This window comes from Amia ocellicauda, chromosome 7 (assembly GCF_036373705.1).
Source record: "Amia ocellicauda isolate fAmiCal2 chromosome 7, fAmiCal2.hap1, whole genome shotgun sequence".
Taxonomy (NCBI): Eukaryota; Metazoa; Chordata; class Actinopteri; order Amiiformes; family Amiidae; genus Amia; species Amia ocellicauda.
In genome coordinates this window covers 17674858-17690781 of record NC_089856.1, presented here as the reverse complement: position 1 = coordinate 17690781, position 15924 = coordinate 17674858, and the positions used below count along the sequence as shown (strand labels likewise).

General features: G+C 42.6%; 1 protein-coding gene across 1 annotated transcript in view; it reads left to right on the top strand.

The window, feature by feature from the left end:
- The window catches only part of pax10 (paired box 10), a 103048-nt gene that overhangs the window by 58422 nt on the left and 28702 nt on the right, over nucleotides 1-15924 (top strand). The window contains exons 5-6 of the mRNA XM_066708787.1: nucleotides 12175-12322; nucleotides 12999-13096. Of these exons, the coding sequence (XP_066564884.1) occupies nucleotides 12175-12322; nucleotides 12999-13096 (246 nt within the window). The remainder of the gene's footprint in view (nucleotides 1-12174; nucleotides 12323-12998; nucleotides 13097-15924) is intronic.

Here is a 15924-nt window from a genome sequence, read left to right as displayed (position 1 = left end):
TAGACAATAGGTTCTTGAGTTTGAGAGATTGGATTTCAGTTTCAGCCCCCAGTGTCCTATTGGAGGAGTCTTGATTTATGATTGATGTCAATCCATGCCATCTTTTGGAAATGCCGGTTGGCCTGGGTTTGTAGCTCTGTTTCGGGATTTTGGCTCTCACCCACTTCAAAGGGTTTTTATTACCTCCAGGCCCTATTCCACAGACATTTCACAGCAGGGATTCCAAGCCATTTGGCCCATTCTCGGTGCCATCCTCCCAAGACTGCCACTTTGATGTAGAACAGTTCATGGGCCGATGAGCTCAGGAATTCTGGTAACTTTGGGGAAGAAATCTTCTTTAGATCAGAGCTTCAACTCAGAGCTAGAATGCTCTATCAAAATCCCCCCCCCCCCTCCCCCCCTTAATGCTACAGTAGTACTTCCAGTACCACGTGCATGGCCAGGGAGACAGAGATTAGAAATTTTTACATTTGGTTGAAAGATTGGTGTAGGGAAGAGGGTTTTAGGTTTATGGAGCATTGGTCTTTCTTCTGGGATAGATGGGACCTGTACAAACCGGACGGTCTACATCTCAACAGAAGGGGGGCTAATGCATTAGGAGAGTGTCTGTGCAGAGTAATTGAGAATCTTTTAAACTAGGGACCAGGGGGGCAGGGAGCTCTGACAATGGGAGATGTTCCACTAAGGAAAGAAAACCAAGGGAAACTGCTAGTAGGAAAGTCCTGAAATGTTTGTACCTCAATGCCAGGAGTATAAGGAACAAGATGTTAGACCTAGAAGCCACAGTGCTGGCATGTGACTATGATGTTGTAGGAGTGACAGAAACATGGCTTACCGATAATGATGGGGATGAATACAATTTGAAAGGATACACACAGTTAGGAGGGACAGGCAAAATCGAAGAGGTGGTGGGGTAGCATTATATGTGAAAAATGACATTGAGGCAGAAGAACTCAAATTAGATCCCAGTAACGAAACAGAATTTTTGTGGGTTAAACTTTTGAACAAGAGATCCGGAGGATTAGTGGTAGTAGTGTGTTAAAGACCACCCAATTCAGATAGTCACAAAGATGTTGCATTGTACAATGTAATCAGGACTGCATGTAGCAAGGTGGTTTAATAGAGGTATGCAAAAAAATATCAAGAGGAAGAAAATGTTGTATAGCTCATACAAAAGGGACGGAGACGAAACAAAATACATAGAATATGTTGAGCTGCAAAGAGATCTTAAGAAAGGGGTCAGGAAAGTGTAACCCAGGTTATTTTTACACTTTGTAGCTAGTCCCTTATTAAGAATCCCTTAACACTTTTCGATGGGAGTTAGAATTTATTAGTGACCCCTTGAGCAAGCAGCATCGGGTTTTTTTATCAGCCAGTTTAGTTTTTTTCTCTACTTAACATGAGTGGTGAATACATGACTCGCTGATTGACTGAAAATAAATTATCATTATTAATAGATTTATTGTAACTAGCTACTAAAGCTTCCACTGTTAATTATCTGTGTAGAAGTGGTATTTTATTTTCGCTAGAAATATATATTTTTATCCTTTGTTTTCTACCAATAATAAGTTATACACTTAAGAATCTCGGTAAGTTTTGCTTTCCACTATTATCTGGTTATTGTTCAATGTAGACTATTTGATGTATAGTGAGTTAATTCATATGTTAAAACTAGTCGAGATGTTTTTATATACCTTATGAAACTTGAGTTGTAGTGTTTTTTATTGAATTGAGAGTGAAGTAAGAAACAAACGGCGCTTTACTAGCTGATCTAAGTAGCTGTGCATATACAGTAAAATGGCGTCTTGTTTAAAAGCCGATCTAGCGCTTTGCATTAAGTTATAAGTTTGGTGTTATTAATTCATTAAGGTGGATACTGATATTTGAATGTGGTATATATATATAACACACAGAGCAGGTAAAGCCATATATATTTATATAGAGAGAAATAACCGTGTTTGTTTACATATTTATTTGTTTAGTGTGACTGATTTAGTGTAAGTAGTTAACAAAAGAAAAGCTGTGAAATTACTTGTGCTGTACATTTTGTGCAGATTGGTTTTTTGTGTACCCCTTCCTACTGGAACTATACAGCGATGCCTCTAGTCGTGTTGTCCACTACGTGCTGACCACCTACAGTCATTCTCTCAGCGCTGGATGGACGAATGCATGGTTGACCATCACCGCTAATGTGTGGTACATTTTATAGGGACAATTCAAATAGATTTTTGTTTCTACTTTATTTACTTTTTAAATGAGATCTCATTATTATCGTTTAATATTATTGTTGTTTTTATTATTATTTTACATACTTGCCAGTATGTTTATCTGTATATATGTGTTAGCAATGAAATGTGATGAACCTTTTGTGAAATGTGAGTTTTAGAAACAGGAAAAGGAAGTAAAGAAATGAGAATTTATTTATTTGATGAACTGATCTAATGAAATGAGAATGTATTTATTGATTAAATGATCTAATGAAATGAGAATTTATTGATTTGATTAAATTATCTCTTTACATAAAGCAACCTGCAAAAATATATTGTATTAGTCTTGGGGTGGATGTAGTTTATCTCTGTTGATCGAGCCTACCAGTCTCCTTCGGACCCAGACCTAGACGAGTACCTCACCTTGCAGCCTTAAAGCAGTGGTGGGTTACAAAAGCAAAGAGGGAAATAAAAAGAAACAAAGCTCTTGGAGCTAAAACTAATGCAAAAAGCTTTTTTCAATATTACAACAGCAAGAGGACAATAAGGGAGGAAGTGAAACAGATAAAGGGCAAAAATGGAAGTATCTTGGAAAACGAAAAAGATGTAGCAAATGTTCTAAATGAGTATTTCACAGAGGTTTTTACAAAAGAAAAGACAGATAACATGCCACAGGTTAACAGTCAGTCCAGTCAAATCCTAAGGGAGATCAGGATAAATGAGGAGGAGGTACTAAAGGGACTAGCAGAATTAAAAACAAACAAATCACCTGGGCCAGATGGTATATTTCCAACAGTACTTAAAGAAATTAGGGAAATTATTTATAGGCCGCTAACTCAAATATTCCAAATGACACTTAGAACAGGGGATGTGCCAGCTGACTGGAAGATGGCAAATGTCATACCAATACCAAGAAAGGGGACAAAACTGATCCAGGAAATTACAGACCAATCAGTCTCACCTGCATCACCTGTAAAATGTTGGAAAAAATGATTAGACAGAAAATAGAGGAGCATCTTAATGAAAACCATATTCTTGGAGATAGTCAACATGGGTTTAGACGAGGCAGATCATGTCTTACTAATTTATTAGAAGTTTTTGAACATGCAACTGCAGCTGTAGTTCACGTGAAAGCATATGAAATGATATACTTAGATTTTCAAAAAGCTTTTGATAAGGTTCCACACCAAAGACTGATCCTCAAATTGGAAGATGTTGGCATTCAGGGTAATATAAGTAGATGGATACTGAACTGGTTGATATATAGGAAACAGAGGGTGTTGATTAGAGGAGTTTGCTTCTAACTGGAGTGAGGTTGTTAGTGGAGTTCTACAGGGATCAGTATTAGGGCCTGTGCTTTTTCTAATCTACAGTGAGTGAAAAAAGTATTTGATCCCCTGCTGATTTTGTACTTTTGCCCAGTGACAAAGAAATGATCAGTCTATAATTTTAATGGTAGGTGTATTTTAACAGTGAGAGACAGAATAACAACAACAAAATCCAGAAAAACGCATTTCAAAAAAGTTATAAATTGATATGCATGTTAATGAGGGAAATAAGTATTTGACCCCTTAGACTTAGTACTTGGTGGCAAAACCCTTGTTGCCAATCACAGAGGTCAGACGTTTCTTGTAGTTGGCCACCAGGTTTGCACACATCTCAGGAGGGATTTTGTCCCACTCCTCTTTGCAGATCCTCTCCAAGTCATTAAGGTTTCGAGGCTAACGTTTGGCAACTCGAACCTTCAGCTCCCTCCACAGATTTTCTATGGGATTAAGGTCTGGAGACTGGCTAGGCCACTCCAGGATCTTAATGTGCTTCTTCTTGAGCCACTCCTTTGTTGCCTTGGCTGTGTGTTTTGGGTCATTGTCATGCTGGATTAGCCATCCACGACCCATTTTCAATGCCCTGGCTGAGGGAAGGAGGTTCTCACCCAAGATTTGACTGTACATGGCCCCGTCCATCGTCCCTTTGATGCGGTGCAGTTGTCCTGTCCCCTTAGCAGAAAAACACCCCCAAAGCATAATGTTTCCACCTCCATGTTTGACGGTGGGGATGGTGTTCTTGGGGTCATTCCTCCTCCTCCAAACACGGCGAGTTGATGCCAAAGAGCTCGATTTTGGTCTCATCTGACCACAACACTTTCACCCAGTTCTCCTCTGAATCATTCAGATGTTCATTGGCAAACTCCAGACGGGCCTGTATATGTCCTTTCTTGAGCAGGGGGACCTTGCGGGCGCTGCAGGATTTCAGTCCTTCACGGCGTAGTGTTGTCACCTTCTCACCAAGCTGCTTGGCAATGGTCTTGTAGCACATTCCAGCCTTGTGTAGGTCTACAATCTTGTCCCTGACATCCTTGGACAGCTCTTTGGTCTTGGCCATGGTGGAGAGTTTGGAATCTGATTGATTGATTGCTTCTGTGGACAGGTGTCTTTTATACAGGTAACAAGCTGAGATTAGGAGCACTCCCTTTAAGAGAGTGCTCCTAATCTCAGCTCATTACCTATATAAAAGACACCTGGGAGCCAGAAATCTTGCTGATTGATAGGGGATCAAATACTTACTTCCCTCATTAACATGCAAATCAATTTATAACTTTTTTGAAATGCGTTTTTTTCTGGATTTTGTTGTTGTTATTCTGTCTCTCACTGTTAAAATATACCTACCATTAAAATTATAGACTGATCATTTCTTTGTCAGTGGGCAAACATACAAAATCAGCAGGGGATCAAATACTTTTTTCCCTCACTGTATATGAATGATATGGACTCTGGGATAGTTAGCAAACTTGTCAAATTTGCCGATGATACTAAAATAGGTGGCTCAGCAGATACAATCGTGGCAGCACAGGCTATTCAAAGGGACTTAGATAATATTCAGTTGTGGGCTGACACCTGGCAGATGAAATTCAATGTGGACAAGTGGAAGGTAATACATGCAGGTAACAAAAATGTTCACTATAATTACACTATGGGAGGAATAGAACTAGCTGAAGTAACGCATGAGAAAGACCTAGGAGTCTATGTGGACTCCTCACTTTCTCCATCCAAACAATGTGGGGAAGCAATAAAAAAAAGGCAAACAGGATGTTAGGGTATATTGTCAAAAGTGTAGAATTTAAAACAAGGGAAGTAATGTTAAGACTGTACAATGCACTAGTTAGACCTCACCTGGAATACTGTGTGTTGAACCCAGGCAAAGAATTGAAGTCTTCAAGCACAGAGGATAATTTATTTATTTAACATGCCCAGCCTGGAAGGCCCTGACATGGGAGCTCTCCACCTGAATGGAGTCTCTCTGAACAGCAAGATATTTACAGCTTTTATAAAATGCTTGACGTGGTTCTGTGGGCAGGGTCAGTCACATGTTTCCAAGAAGTGTTGCCTCGTGGCTAGGTTTCTGGCCCTTGTAATATTCGTAGTTGTCTTCCTGGGGGAAGGTGTGGGATGCGGAAGCCAGATGGCTTCCTTTGATATACTGGGAGAGGTCCTGTCATATGGTCATCTTTAACAACTGTTAATCAATAACCATAATGTGACCTCTCCAGCGTTAAGACAGGCTACAGAAAACCTTGAAGCAAATGCTGGGTGGGACTTCTGCAGCATCAGCACCCATAAAAACAGCTTTGCTAACATTTGCTTGCTTGACAATGAATACAATTGTTAGAGTGGTCGAACGTTCCTTCTCAGTTTTCATCCCTGCAGCAGCGCCTCCACATAGCAAGAGGGCGGCACCGTAATTTGTGGCTCCTCCCTTCATAATAGGGCCCCAGCCTGGTCGGGCGTTCACCCCTGACCTACAGTGAAGGGGGGATCTGATAGGTTACAGCCTCAGGTAGCTGAGGTTGCTGGAGCTCTTGCATCTGACGTCAGGAGTTTAAAAAAAAAGTGTTTGTTTACATTAGCGAAAGTGCAGATAACCTAAACCAAAAAGCTCCACTGCGCTGCTGATACGAGTGGTACCTGTATCTGTATCTGTCTACATTACATTTACATTTTAAACTCATCAGGCTTTTTAAGTTATGAGCAAAAAGAAGGAGACATGCCTGTTTTTTTTATAAATGTCTTTTTAGAATCTCAACTATCATTTTGAGTGGCAAGCGAAAGTCCGGCGTGTGAGACCGGCACTCCACGGGAACAGCAGTCTCTCTCTCTCTGTCTCTCTCTTTCTGTCTCTCTCAAGGGATTGTACTGGTCTCCATCCAGTGTGAACTACTGAGTATAATATCTGCTTTTCACTGCCAAATAAATATGACTAAGTATTAGAATATAATAATACAATATTGGATCATCAGTATAAAAGTATGATTATCAATAACCCCCTCCCCCCCCACACACACACACCCTCTTTAAGATTAATTGCACACACGTTGCTTTCAAAGATACGTGTTTAAAAACTGCTCTCAGGTTATTCATTTCAATCTATGCTTTGTCACATTTATTTAATCAATTTTGAAGTAAATCAGCCAACTACAGTGGAACTTGTTGTTTTTATTTGCAGTACTGTATTAACATGGCGAACACTAAGAGCTAAAGTTTAAAAAGATGTCCTAAACAAGTAACGTAGAAAATGCAGTTTGCATGGTAAAGTGTACTGTATGGAGTTTATTGCTGTGTACATGTATTAAATATATTACTGTTTTGGGGTTTTGTTGTTTCTGTATGGCAATTCATTAATTACAATGCAGATTTTTAATGATTATTTTGCAGTATGTGTGCAGTGCATTGTGTTGCTTAGTGCTTGCTTGCAACTGTTTTGCTGAAGTTTGTCAGATTTGCAAACGTGTGTGTGGTGCAGTAAGTTTTGAAAATGAACTTACAAAACATCCAGTAAAACTGCTGTAGTTTTATGCAAATATACTGTGATGTGTAAATTAACAATATAGGTTACGTACTATTCAGTACAGGTGCATTACATTTTCATTCACAGTACTGAACATTACGTTTTATTTATTTAACAAACCATATTTAATACTGTACATACAAAATACAGTTTTGTGTAGCACTATAACATGAAGTCATTGTTTCTAATGCAATAAACATTTAAACTACTTTACATACATTGTATGTATTAGTTTTTACAGTACTGTACTTTTTAAATTTGTGGATGTTGTGCAGCTACAGTACAATACCTGGTTATTGCACATAACACACATTTTATGGTCTCAAGGTGCAACGTTGTATCAGAGTTTCACTGTACTTGATGTACTTGGCATTTGGCATTTGTTTTTCAAAGCTTAGTTCTGAAATTCCTCACAAGAAACTTGTTAATTTCCGATTTGAACAGTTTTGATGACATTCGCTGTGTGAGATATGGGGCATTTGAAATTCGATGATAGGTAAGCTGGCTGTTATATTCTCATAAAATCCACATGAACAACAGCCTAATAATACCCGGATCAGATTATATAAATGAAAGCTTTTATTTTATTTTGGGTAATATTATATGGAATATGGTCTTAAAGGCATTCAAGACGGAAAACAGGAGACACTTCTTCACACAGAGAGGTGTCACAATCTGGAACAAACTCCCCACCGATGTGGTTGAAGCGACAATTTGGGAACATTTAAAATCAGACTGGATAGGATCCTTGGATCACTTAGTTATTAATGGAAAACAAATGAGCATGATGGGTCTCACGATGGGCTTTTCTCAAATGTCCTTATTCTTGTTTGTTGCTGTTGTTACTTTCCCTCTCCTTGTACCTCTCTTCCACTTTCCATTTCTCTCTCTCTCTCTCCTTCTCTTTTTCTTCCTCTCTTCTCCCCTCATTCTCCTTCCCTCCCTCCCCCTTTCTCTCCCTGTATCTCTCTTTTTCCTTCTCTCCATTTCATCTCTCCCTCTCTCCACCCCCCTCTCTCCACCCCAATCTCTCTCTCCCTGTCCACTCCCCCTTTCTCTCTCTCCACCCCAATCTCTCTCTCTCTCTCTCTCTCTCTCTCTCTCTCTCTCTCTCCCCCCCGACCCACATCTCCTTCTCCCTGTGGAGCCCAACGATCTCACCTGTCAATCACACAACCCCTTGGCCTCAGGCTGAAAGCTGATTGGTGCATGGTGACCATGCTGATTGCTGCTGTGACTGGCTGGAAGTGTATCGTGATTCATCATTAGAAAGGGCCTAACAGTGTATGAGAGAGAGAGAGAGAGAGAGAGAGAGAGAGAGAGAGAGAGTATGACTGCAACAGAGGGAGGGAGACAGAGATAATGTGGTTGAAGCTGACAATTTGTGAACAGTCAAAAATAGACTGGATATGATCATTGGATCACTTAGTTATTAATGGACACCAAATGAGCACGAGCTAGTGACTATAACTGAGAGAGAGAGAGAGAGATTTGCTGAGAAACATGAAGTACTTTCAATCCAAAAGCATCACAACCCTGACAACACAGCACTGCACCAGAATAAAACTAAAATATGAGAAAAACAAACTTGCTCAAATTGAGGAATCCCCAACAAACATGACAAACCGCTTGGTAACTAAAATTGAAACATCTGGAAAAACTACTTTGAATCACCATACCAACCAATCCCAGGTCCCTGGAATCAGACATCAGACTACAGGGAGTCAGAGACAAACTCCAGGGCCTCAAGCCCAGGAAAGCCTGTGGTCAGGACAGCATCCTAAAAAAACTGCTGAAATACTCTCCAATCTAATACTGAACTTGGGCTGCTTCCCTGACACATGGAACACGGATCTCATAACCCCAATATATAAGCAGGGAGACAGACTGAACTGAAACAACTACAGAGGGATCTGCCTGAGCAGAAGCCTGGGGCAGCTGTTCTATAATATCCTCAACAGTCGCTTCCTGGCCTTCATATAGGAGCACATACAGATCGGCTTCCTACTCAACCACCGCACTGCCAACCACACCCTGCACTCCCTGATCAGCCAACACAGCCACCACACACAGAAAGGGAAAATATTTGCCTGCTTTGTTGACTTCAAAAAGGCATTTGACTAAATCTGGCACCCTGGCCTGGCTCCTACAGAGCAGCATTGGGGGGAGGATGTATGATGTGATTAAATACATGTACACAGGCAGCAAGATCAGCATGAACATAGACACCAAGAGGACTGAAACCTTCCCCCAGAGCCCCACCCTGTTAAATATATACATCAACCAGCTGGCTACAGAGGTACAGCAAGGCCCCAGCCATGGACTGACACTGGATGATACCCAGATCAAGTGCCTCCTGTATGCTGATGACTTGGTGCTCCTGTCGTCCACAGAGCAAGGGCTCCAGCAGCAGCTGGACACACTGCAGCAAAACTGCAGAGCCTGGGCCCTGGAGGTCAACATGGACAGAACCAAAATCATGATCTTTCAGAAAAAAGACAGAATCCAAAACAGAAAATACAAGTTCACTCTAAACAGCACCACACTATAGCACACAGCCAGCTACACCTACCTGGGCCTGCTAATAAACTCCTCAGGTAATTTCACCCTCGCTGACAAAGCACACAGGGCATACTATGCCATCAGGAAGAGAATCAGCTACCCCTTGGTGCCAATGTGAATGAAACTCTGTAACATTGTGATCCTGCCCATTCTGCTGTACAGCAGTGAGGTCTGGGGCCTGGCTATCAGTACCGAGTTTGTCAATTGGGAGAGTAGCCCAACAGAAGCCCTGCATGCCGAGTGCTGAACCTCCACAGGAGCACCCCCAACAATAGCTGCTGAGACAAGCTGGGGCTCCTGCCTCTCGGCTGTGCAGTGCAGAAGAGAGACCTGAAATACTGGCTGCACCTGAAACACAGCAGCCCAGAGTCCCTCCAACACAGCGCCCTGAGGCAGCAAGAACACCCCCCCCACATAGACGCCCTCGGCCAGTTGGCCCCGAGGCTCTGCACCCAAAGCCAAACCGATAGCGCAGAGACAGCCCTCCCAGCTCAAATCACTGGGCTGAACAAATTAAATAACACAAGCTGGAGTGCTACTGGGCCCTGGGCAGAAAATACACCCCAGCAGACTACCTGACACTGGCCAAGCAAAGACAGACTCTGACCAGGTACAGACTCAGCAATCAGAGCCTGAAGGTGGAAACTGGATGCCACAGGCAGACCTGGACCCCGATAGACAGATGCCTGGGCAGACTTTGTATGTCTGGGGAGGTAGAGGCAGAGATGTACTTTGCTCTGGCCTGCGCTAAATACACACAAGTCAGAGACACCTTCTTTCCCAGATTCACCAGCAGGATGGTGCTCGGAGAGCACAGACACTGCACTGTGATCGCAGCAGAGAGGCCACGTTAACCATGTAAATGATGTGTAAAATGTAAATAACCTGACATTCTATAGAATATAGTTGTATTATTTCTAAAGCTTTCTAACTTTTTAAGAGTGAAGGACTCTTATGCCTCTGGCTTAAGCATCCATACTGGGCCGGAGTTCCAGAGTTCCAGAGCTTTTTGTAAAACCTGGCCATTGTAGGAAGTCCATCCCCTGTTGTGGGAGGAGCCAGAGCAATTGTGGTACAGTGTTGTGTTTCATTTTAAAAACAAAGATGTAAAACAACAGTATAGAGCATGACGTGGTTGTTCTTTCTGCTTTACATTGGTGAAAGCGTAATAAATACACGTTTCTGTTCAGAAATATTAGGAAGAGCTAAACGTGTAGCCTATAGACAACATTTTATTCAGACAAGCATTATGTTACTGTAAGAATAATTTTCCATGTGCAACAATAACAATACATATTTGCTATTATTATTATTATTATTAATATTAATAATAATAATAATAATATTATTATTATTGTAATCATCATCAAAATATGTGCCAGGAGACATGCCTTTACTTGACTCCCTTAATGTACTACTTTTACTACAGATTTGTAATTGCAGATGACACTTTTTGCCGTATTATTTTTAATTTACTTAGCAGATGCCCTTAACTAGGGCAAGTTATAATTGAAACAAAATACACGTTTCATGATTAATCATACAGTAACAGCAGCTACGATATAGCAGGTTATAATTTAACTAAAGTGTGCATGTTTGTCATGGAATTAATGGACTTTCAGTTGAACAAATAATGAATTTATTAATCTTAGTCCTTAATGTTTTAGAGGGAAACACAGATCTGCTGCATGTATTTATTAATTCAATTAACTTCTAAATGGGCACACGTTAACAAAATCTGTATTAAGTGTAAGCAGTAATTATTTCTGTATGTGGACTTCACTACATGCTGCTAATAAAACTTTAATTTCTTCGTGATCCTAATGTAATTTACGTTGCTACGACGTTGTACAACGCCTAAAGTTTTAAGAGTTTTAAGTTAGTCTAAACAATGGAAAACTAAAAACCGTGACATTTAAACGATTGAGAGAATTGTTGGGACATTTAATTTAAATCTAGGATGCATGTTCACCCTAGTCTTTTATGTTTGCATGTATTTATACCAAAATTAAACAAAATACGTATTTTGTAACGGCACACTATTGTGGTTTGATGCAGTGCTTTCTCAAGCATCTTTTCAAACACTTTTAAATGTGTTACTGCTCCAAGAAATTGATCCTGTGTGGTATGTTATAACCATACATTAATAATTGCTCACATTTAATTGTCTTCCCCAAGGTAAACACACATCTCTCACATCAGTAGCAGCCGCCATTATTATAGTTGCAATTTCAAAATGCACTGGAATTGTGTCTGGCTACGTAAGGGGACGTAACAGTATGAGCCCCAGACCAGTTTGGGGCTCAGCCGGTATGATGTACGAAACAGTGCCTACTGAAACTAGTTTGGGCAGAGGCGGAGGTGCACCTGAGCCACAGTGGAAATGCCCTGGACTGGAATGACCACACTGTTGTGCACCTAAATATGGCCAGTGGAAACAGGGCACAACATACAATACAGGACTGAACTCTGAACATGAAAGTAATTGAGACATCCTCATCAACTTTGATTTACACTAACCCCTCCCCCCATCTTTCTCTCTATCTCTGCCTGTGATTGATAGGTGTGGTTCTCCAATCGCAGGGCCAAGTGGAGGCGGGAGGAGAAGCTGCGCAACCAGAGAAGAGCAGTGGGTGGGACGTCTACTGGACACGCCCCCCTGAGCACCTCATTTAACTCCAGTGTCTACCATCACCACGGGAACAGCTCCAGTAGGTCCTAGCGACTGCACTGAGAGAGACATTAACACTGAGTTACTAGACACTACAAATATGAACACTGACTGGACACTACAGAACATTAACACTGACTGACTGGACACTACAATTACACCGATTGACTGACTGGACACTACAGCTCATTAACACTGACTGTATTTTATTGTCCATTCAGTCAGCCATACTTTCCATATGATATTGTATTTCTCTCTCTGTCAAGCTCTATACAGTTAATATACTACAGTCTCCAATCAGTCAGTGTGTCTGTATGAACCTGTCCCTCCCTCCCTATTAACCCAATTTTTCTCTTTCTTTCTCTGTGTTAATTTACTGTCAATGAACCCCTCTCTGTCTCCTCGTCTTGCTGGCTCTCCCTCTCCCCTCTCTCTCTCCCCAGTCTTTTTCTCCCTCTCCCCCCCCTCTCCTACTCTCTCCTATCAGACAATCAGTGTTATTCAGTCAGTATGTCAGTGTTTCAGCCAGCCAGTCAGCTTATCACTCTCCTCTCTCAATTCAATTAAAAAAATATACATTGACATGCCTTAGTTACATCACTGTTGCCGAAGCACTGATATAATTATCCAATGCTCAAGATCATGACAATGGGAACAAGATATACAGCAAGCATACAATTTCAACTTTAACATGTATTTGCATATCTCTCTCTCAGGCTCCATGCTCAGTCGAAATGAAGCCTCTCTCTCCAACAGCTACAACACCTTACCCACAATGCCTGTCTTCAGCATAGCCAATTCCCTGCCAGTTCAGGTAAAGCCCCATTACACCCTTGACACAAAGACAAAACAATTGATGTAATGTTTTTCAGTGTTTCTTTAGACAATTGTATTCCGCCTTTGGTAGGGGTGCCTGAGAGAGAGCATGCATTGATTTGATATTTTCAAATGACCAAGATACAGTCAAAGGGACACTAGTTAGAGAACCAATAGTGAACTGTGATCACAGTTACTTTCAAAAACAAGGACCAAGTCTAAAACAATGGTCTACAATTTTAGAAAAGCAAACCTTGAAGGTATGTGGCAGCACTTAGAAGAGTTAGACTGGGGCACACTGGATACAGATTCAGTCGGAAATGAATAGTCATATTTAAAAAATATTCTGCTAGAGGCTCAGGAGAAATTTGTACAAAAACGTAGACAATTGAGGATGAAAATGGCAATTGACAAAATGGTTTAATAGAAATATGCAAAAAAATATAAAGAGAGAAAGTGGTGTGTAGCACATATGAAAGAGATAGAGATGAACCAAAATACAAAGAATATATAGAACTGCAAAGAGATGTTAAGAGAGGGATTAGGAAAGCAAAGAGGGAAATAGAAATAAACAGCTCTTGGAGCTAAAACTAATACAAAGAGCTTTTCTCAATCAATACTATAACAGCAAGATGTTAATAAAGGAGGAAGTGAAACAGCTAAAAGATAAAAATGGAAGCGATGCACTGTGTGTTCTGACACCTTTCTATCAGAACCAGCATTCACTTTTTCAGCAATTTGAACTACAGTAGCTCGTCTGTTGGATCGGACCACACGAGCCAGCCTTCGCTCCCCACGTGCATCAATGAGCCTTGGCTGCCCATGACCCTGTCGCTGGTTCACCGCTTTTCCTTCCTTGGACCACTTTTGATAGGTACTGACCACTGCAGACCAGGAACACCCCACAAGAGCTGCAGTTTTGGAGATGCTCTGACCCAGTCGTCTAGCCATCACAATTTGGCCCTTGTCAAAGTCACTCAGATCCTTACGCTTGCCCATTTTTCCAGCTTCTAACACATCAACTTTGAGGACAAAATGTTCACTTGTTGCCTAATATATCCCACCCACTGACAGGAACCATGATAACAAGATTATCAGTGTTATTCACTTCACCTGTCAGTGGTCATAATATTATGGCTGATCGGTGTATATATACAGAGCGGGGTACAGGCCAGACGCATGCACCACCACAACATAATGCATAATGAACGAGCTATATACAGGGTGGCCTCGTAAGGCAACATGCCTGTAGGCTGCATGACAGACCCTGGGAAAACATCGACAGGCTGTCAGTAAATCCAGGAGCAGCTCGCGTGGGTGCTCGACTGGAAGGCATAGTCTGGTGGAAGGGAAGACACGGTTCACTAGCTCCCTCAGAATGCACTTAACAGGGGCAGACTGGGAGAGGAAAAGGCAGGAGCCAGAGCCCGTAGGCTACTGGGGCTCGACTGCAGCCAACACCGGGTTCCCAATTGAAGGGACCGGTCCCGTCACATCCAACCTGTAGAACCGGGCAAATGTAAGCGGTGAGGCCCAAGCTGCAGCCGCACAAATGTCTGCTAAAGGGCCCACGATGTGGCAACGCCTCGAGTCGAGTGGGCCACCAGGTGATCAGGCACCAGGGTCCCGGTAGACTCGTAGGCCATGGTAATGGTGTCCACAATCCAATGCGAGAGGCGCTGCTTTGAAAGCGCCTGGCCCTGTGTCCGCGCTCCATAAGACACAAACAGTTGGTCTGAGCGCCGAATGTCCTTAGTGCATTCCAAATAGCACCTGAGGACCCGCACAGGGCAGAGCAGGTCAAACCGACTCTCTTGCTCTGAAGCGAAGGGAGGAGGATGAAAAGCCATCAACTCAGTAGGCCTGTTGACATGAAATGGAGACAGCACTTTTGGGAGGAACGGTTAGGCCGTAGCGTGACCCTGGAGCCATCTCCCACGAAACGGACACAATGGGTGTAACTCGCTCACGCGGTTTGCAGAGGTGATTGCCAGCAAAAACGCAGTCAGTGACACCAGCTTCAGCTCAGCTGAGTTCAGTGGGTTAAATGGGGCTTGGGAAAGTGTGTCCAGCACTACATCAAGGCGCCATGCGGGCAGTAAAAGGGTTTGAGGAGGCTGTAGCTGTCGAGCTCCCTTTAGAAACTGCACAGCCAGAAAATGAGACCCACGAGGCTCGCCATCAATCTGGACATGACATGCGGAGATAGCCGCCAGATACACTTTGAGCGTGGATGGGGACTTGCCCTGGTCCAACAGCTCCTGTAGAAATTTCAATATGACCCTGATGGGGCAATGATTTGGGTTTTGACCGCTGTCTTGGCACCAGGTGCTAAACGTCTGCCAGCAGTAGGAATACTGCGGCCTCGTAGAGGGAGCTCTTGCCGACTGAATAGTGGCTACTACCACGTCTTACAGACCCCAGGCAATCAATCTCTCCCCGGATTGGGGTGCCAAAGCGTGCCCTGCACCTGTGACAACAAGTCTGCTCTCACTGGGAGCTGCCAAGGCTCTCCGTGGAGGAGGGCGATCAGGTCTGCGAACCAGAATCTGCGAGGCCACCAAGGGGCTATCAGCAGAACTGTTGCTCGTTCTCTCCTGACCTTCTCCAGGACCACCGGGAGAAGGGGGAATGGTGGGAACGCGTAAAGGAGACAGCATGGCCATGTGTGGGCTAGCACGTCGATCCCTAGGATTCCTGAGCGGTCTTGGATGGAGAACCATAGTGGGCAGTGAGTGGACTCTGCCGAGGCAAAGAGGTCCACGTCCACCCTGCTGAACCATCTCCATAGTTGCTGTATCACAAACGGGTGGAGACGCCATTCCG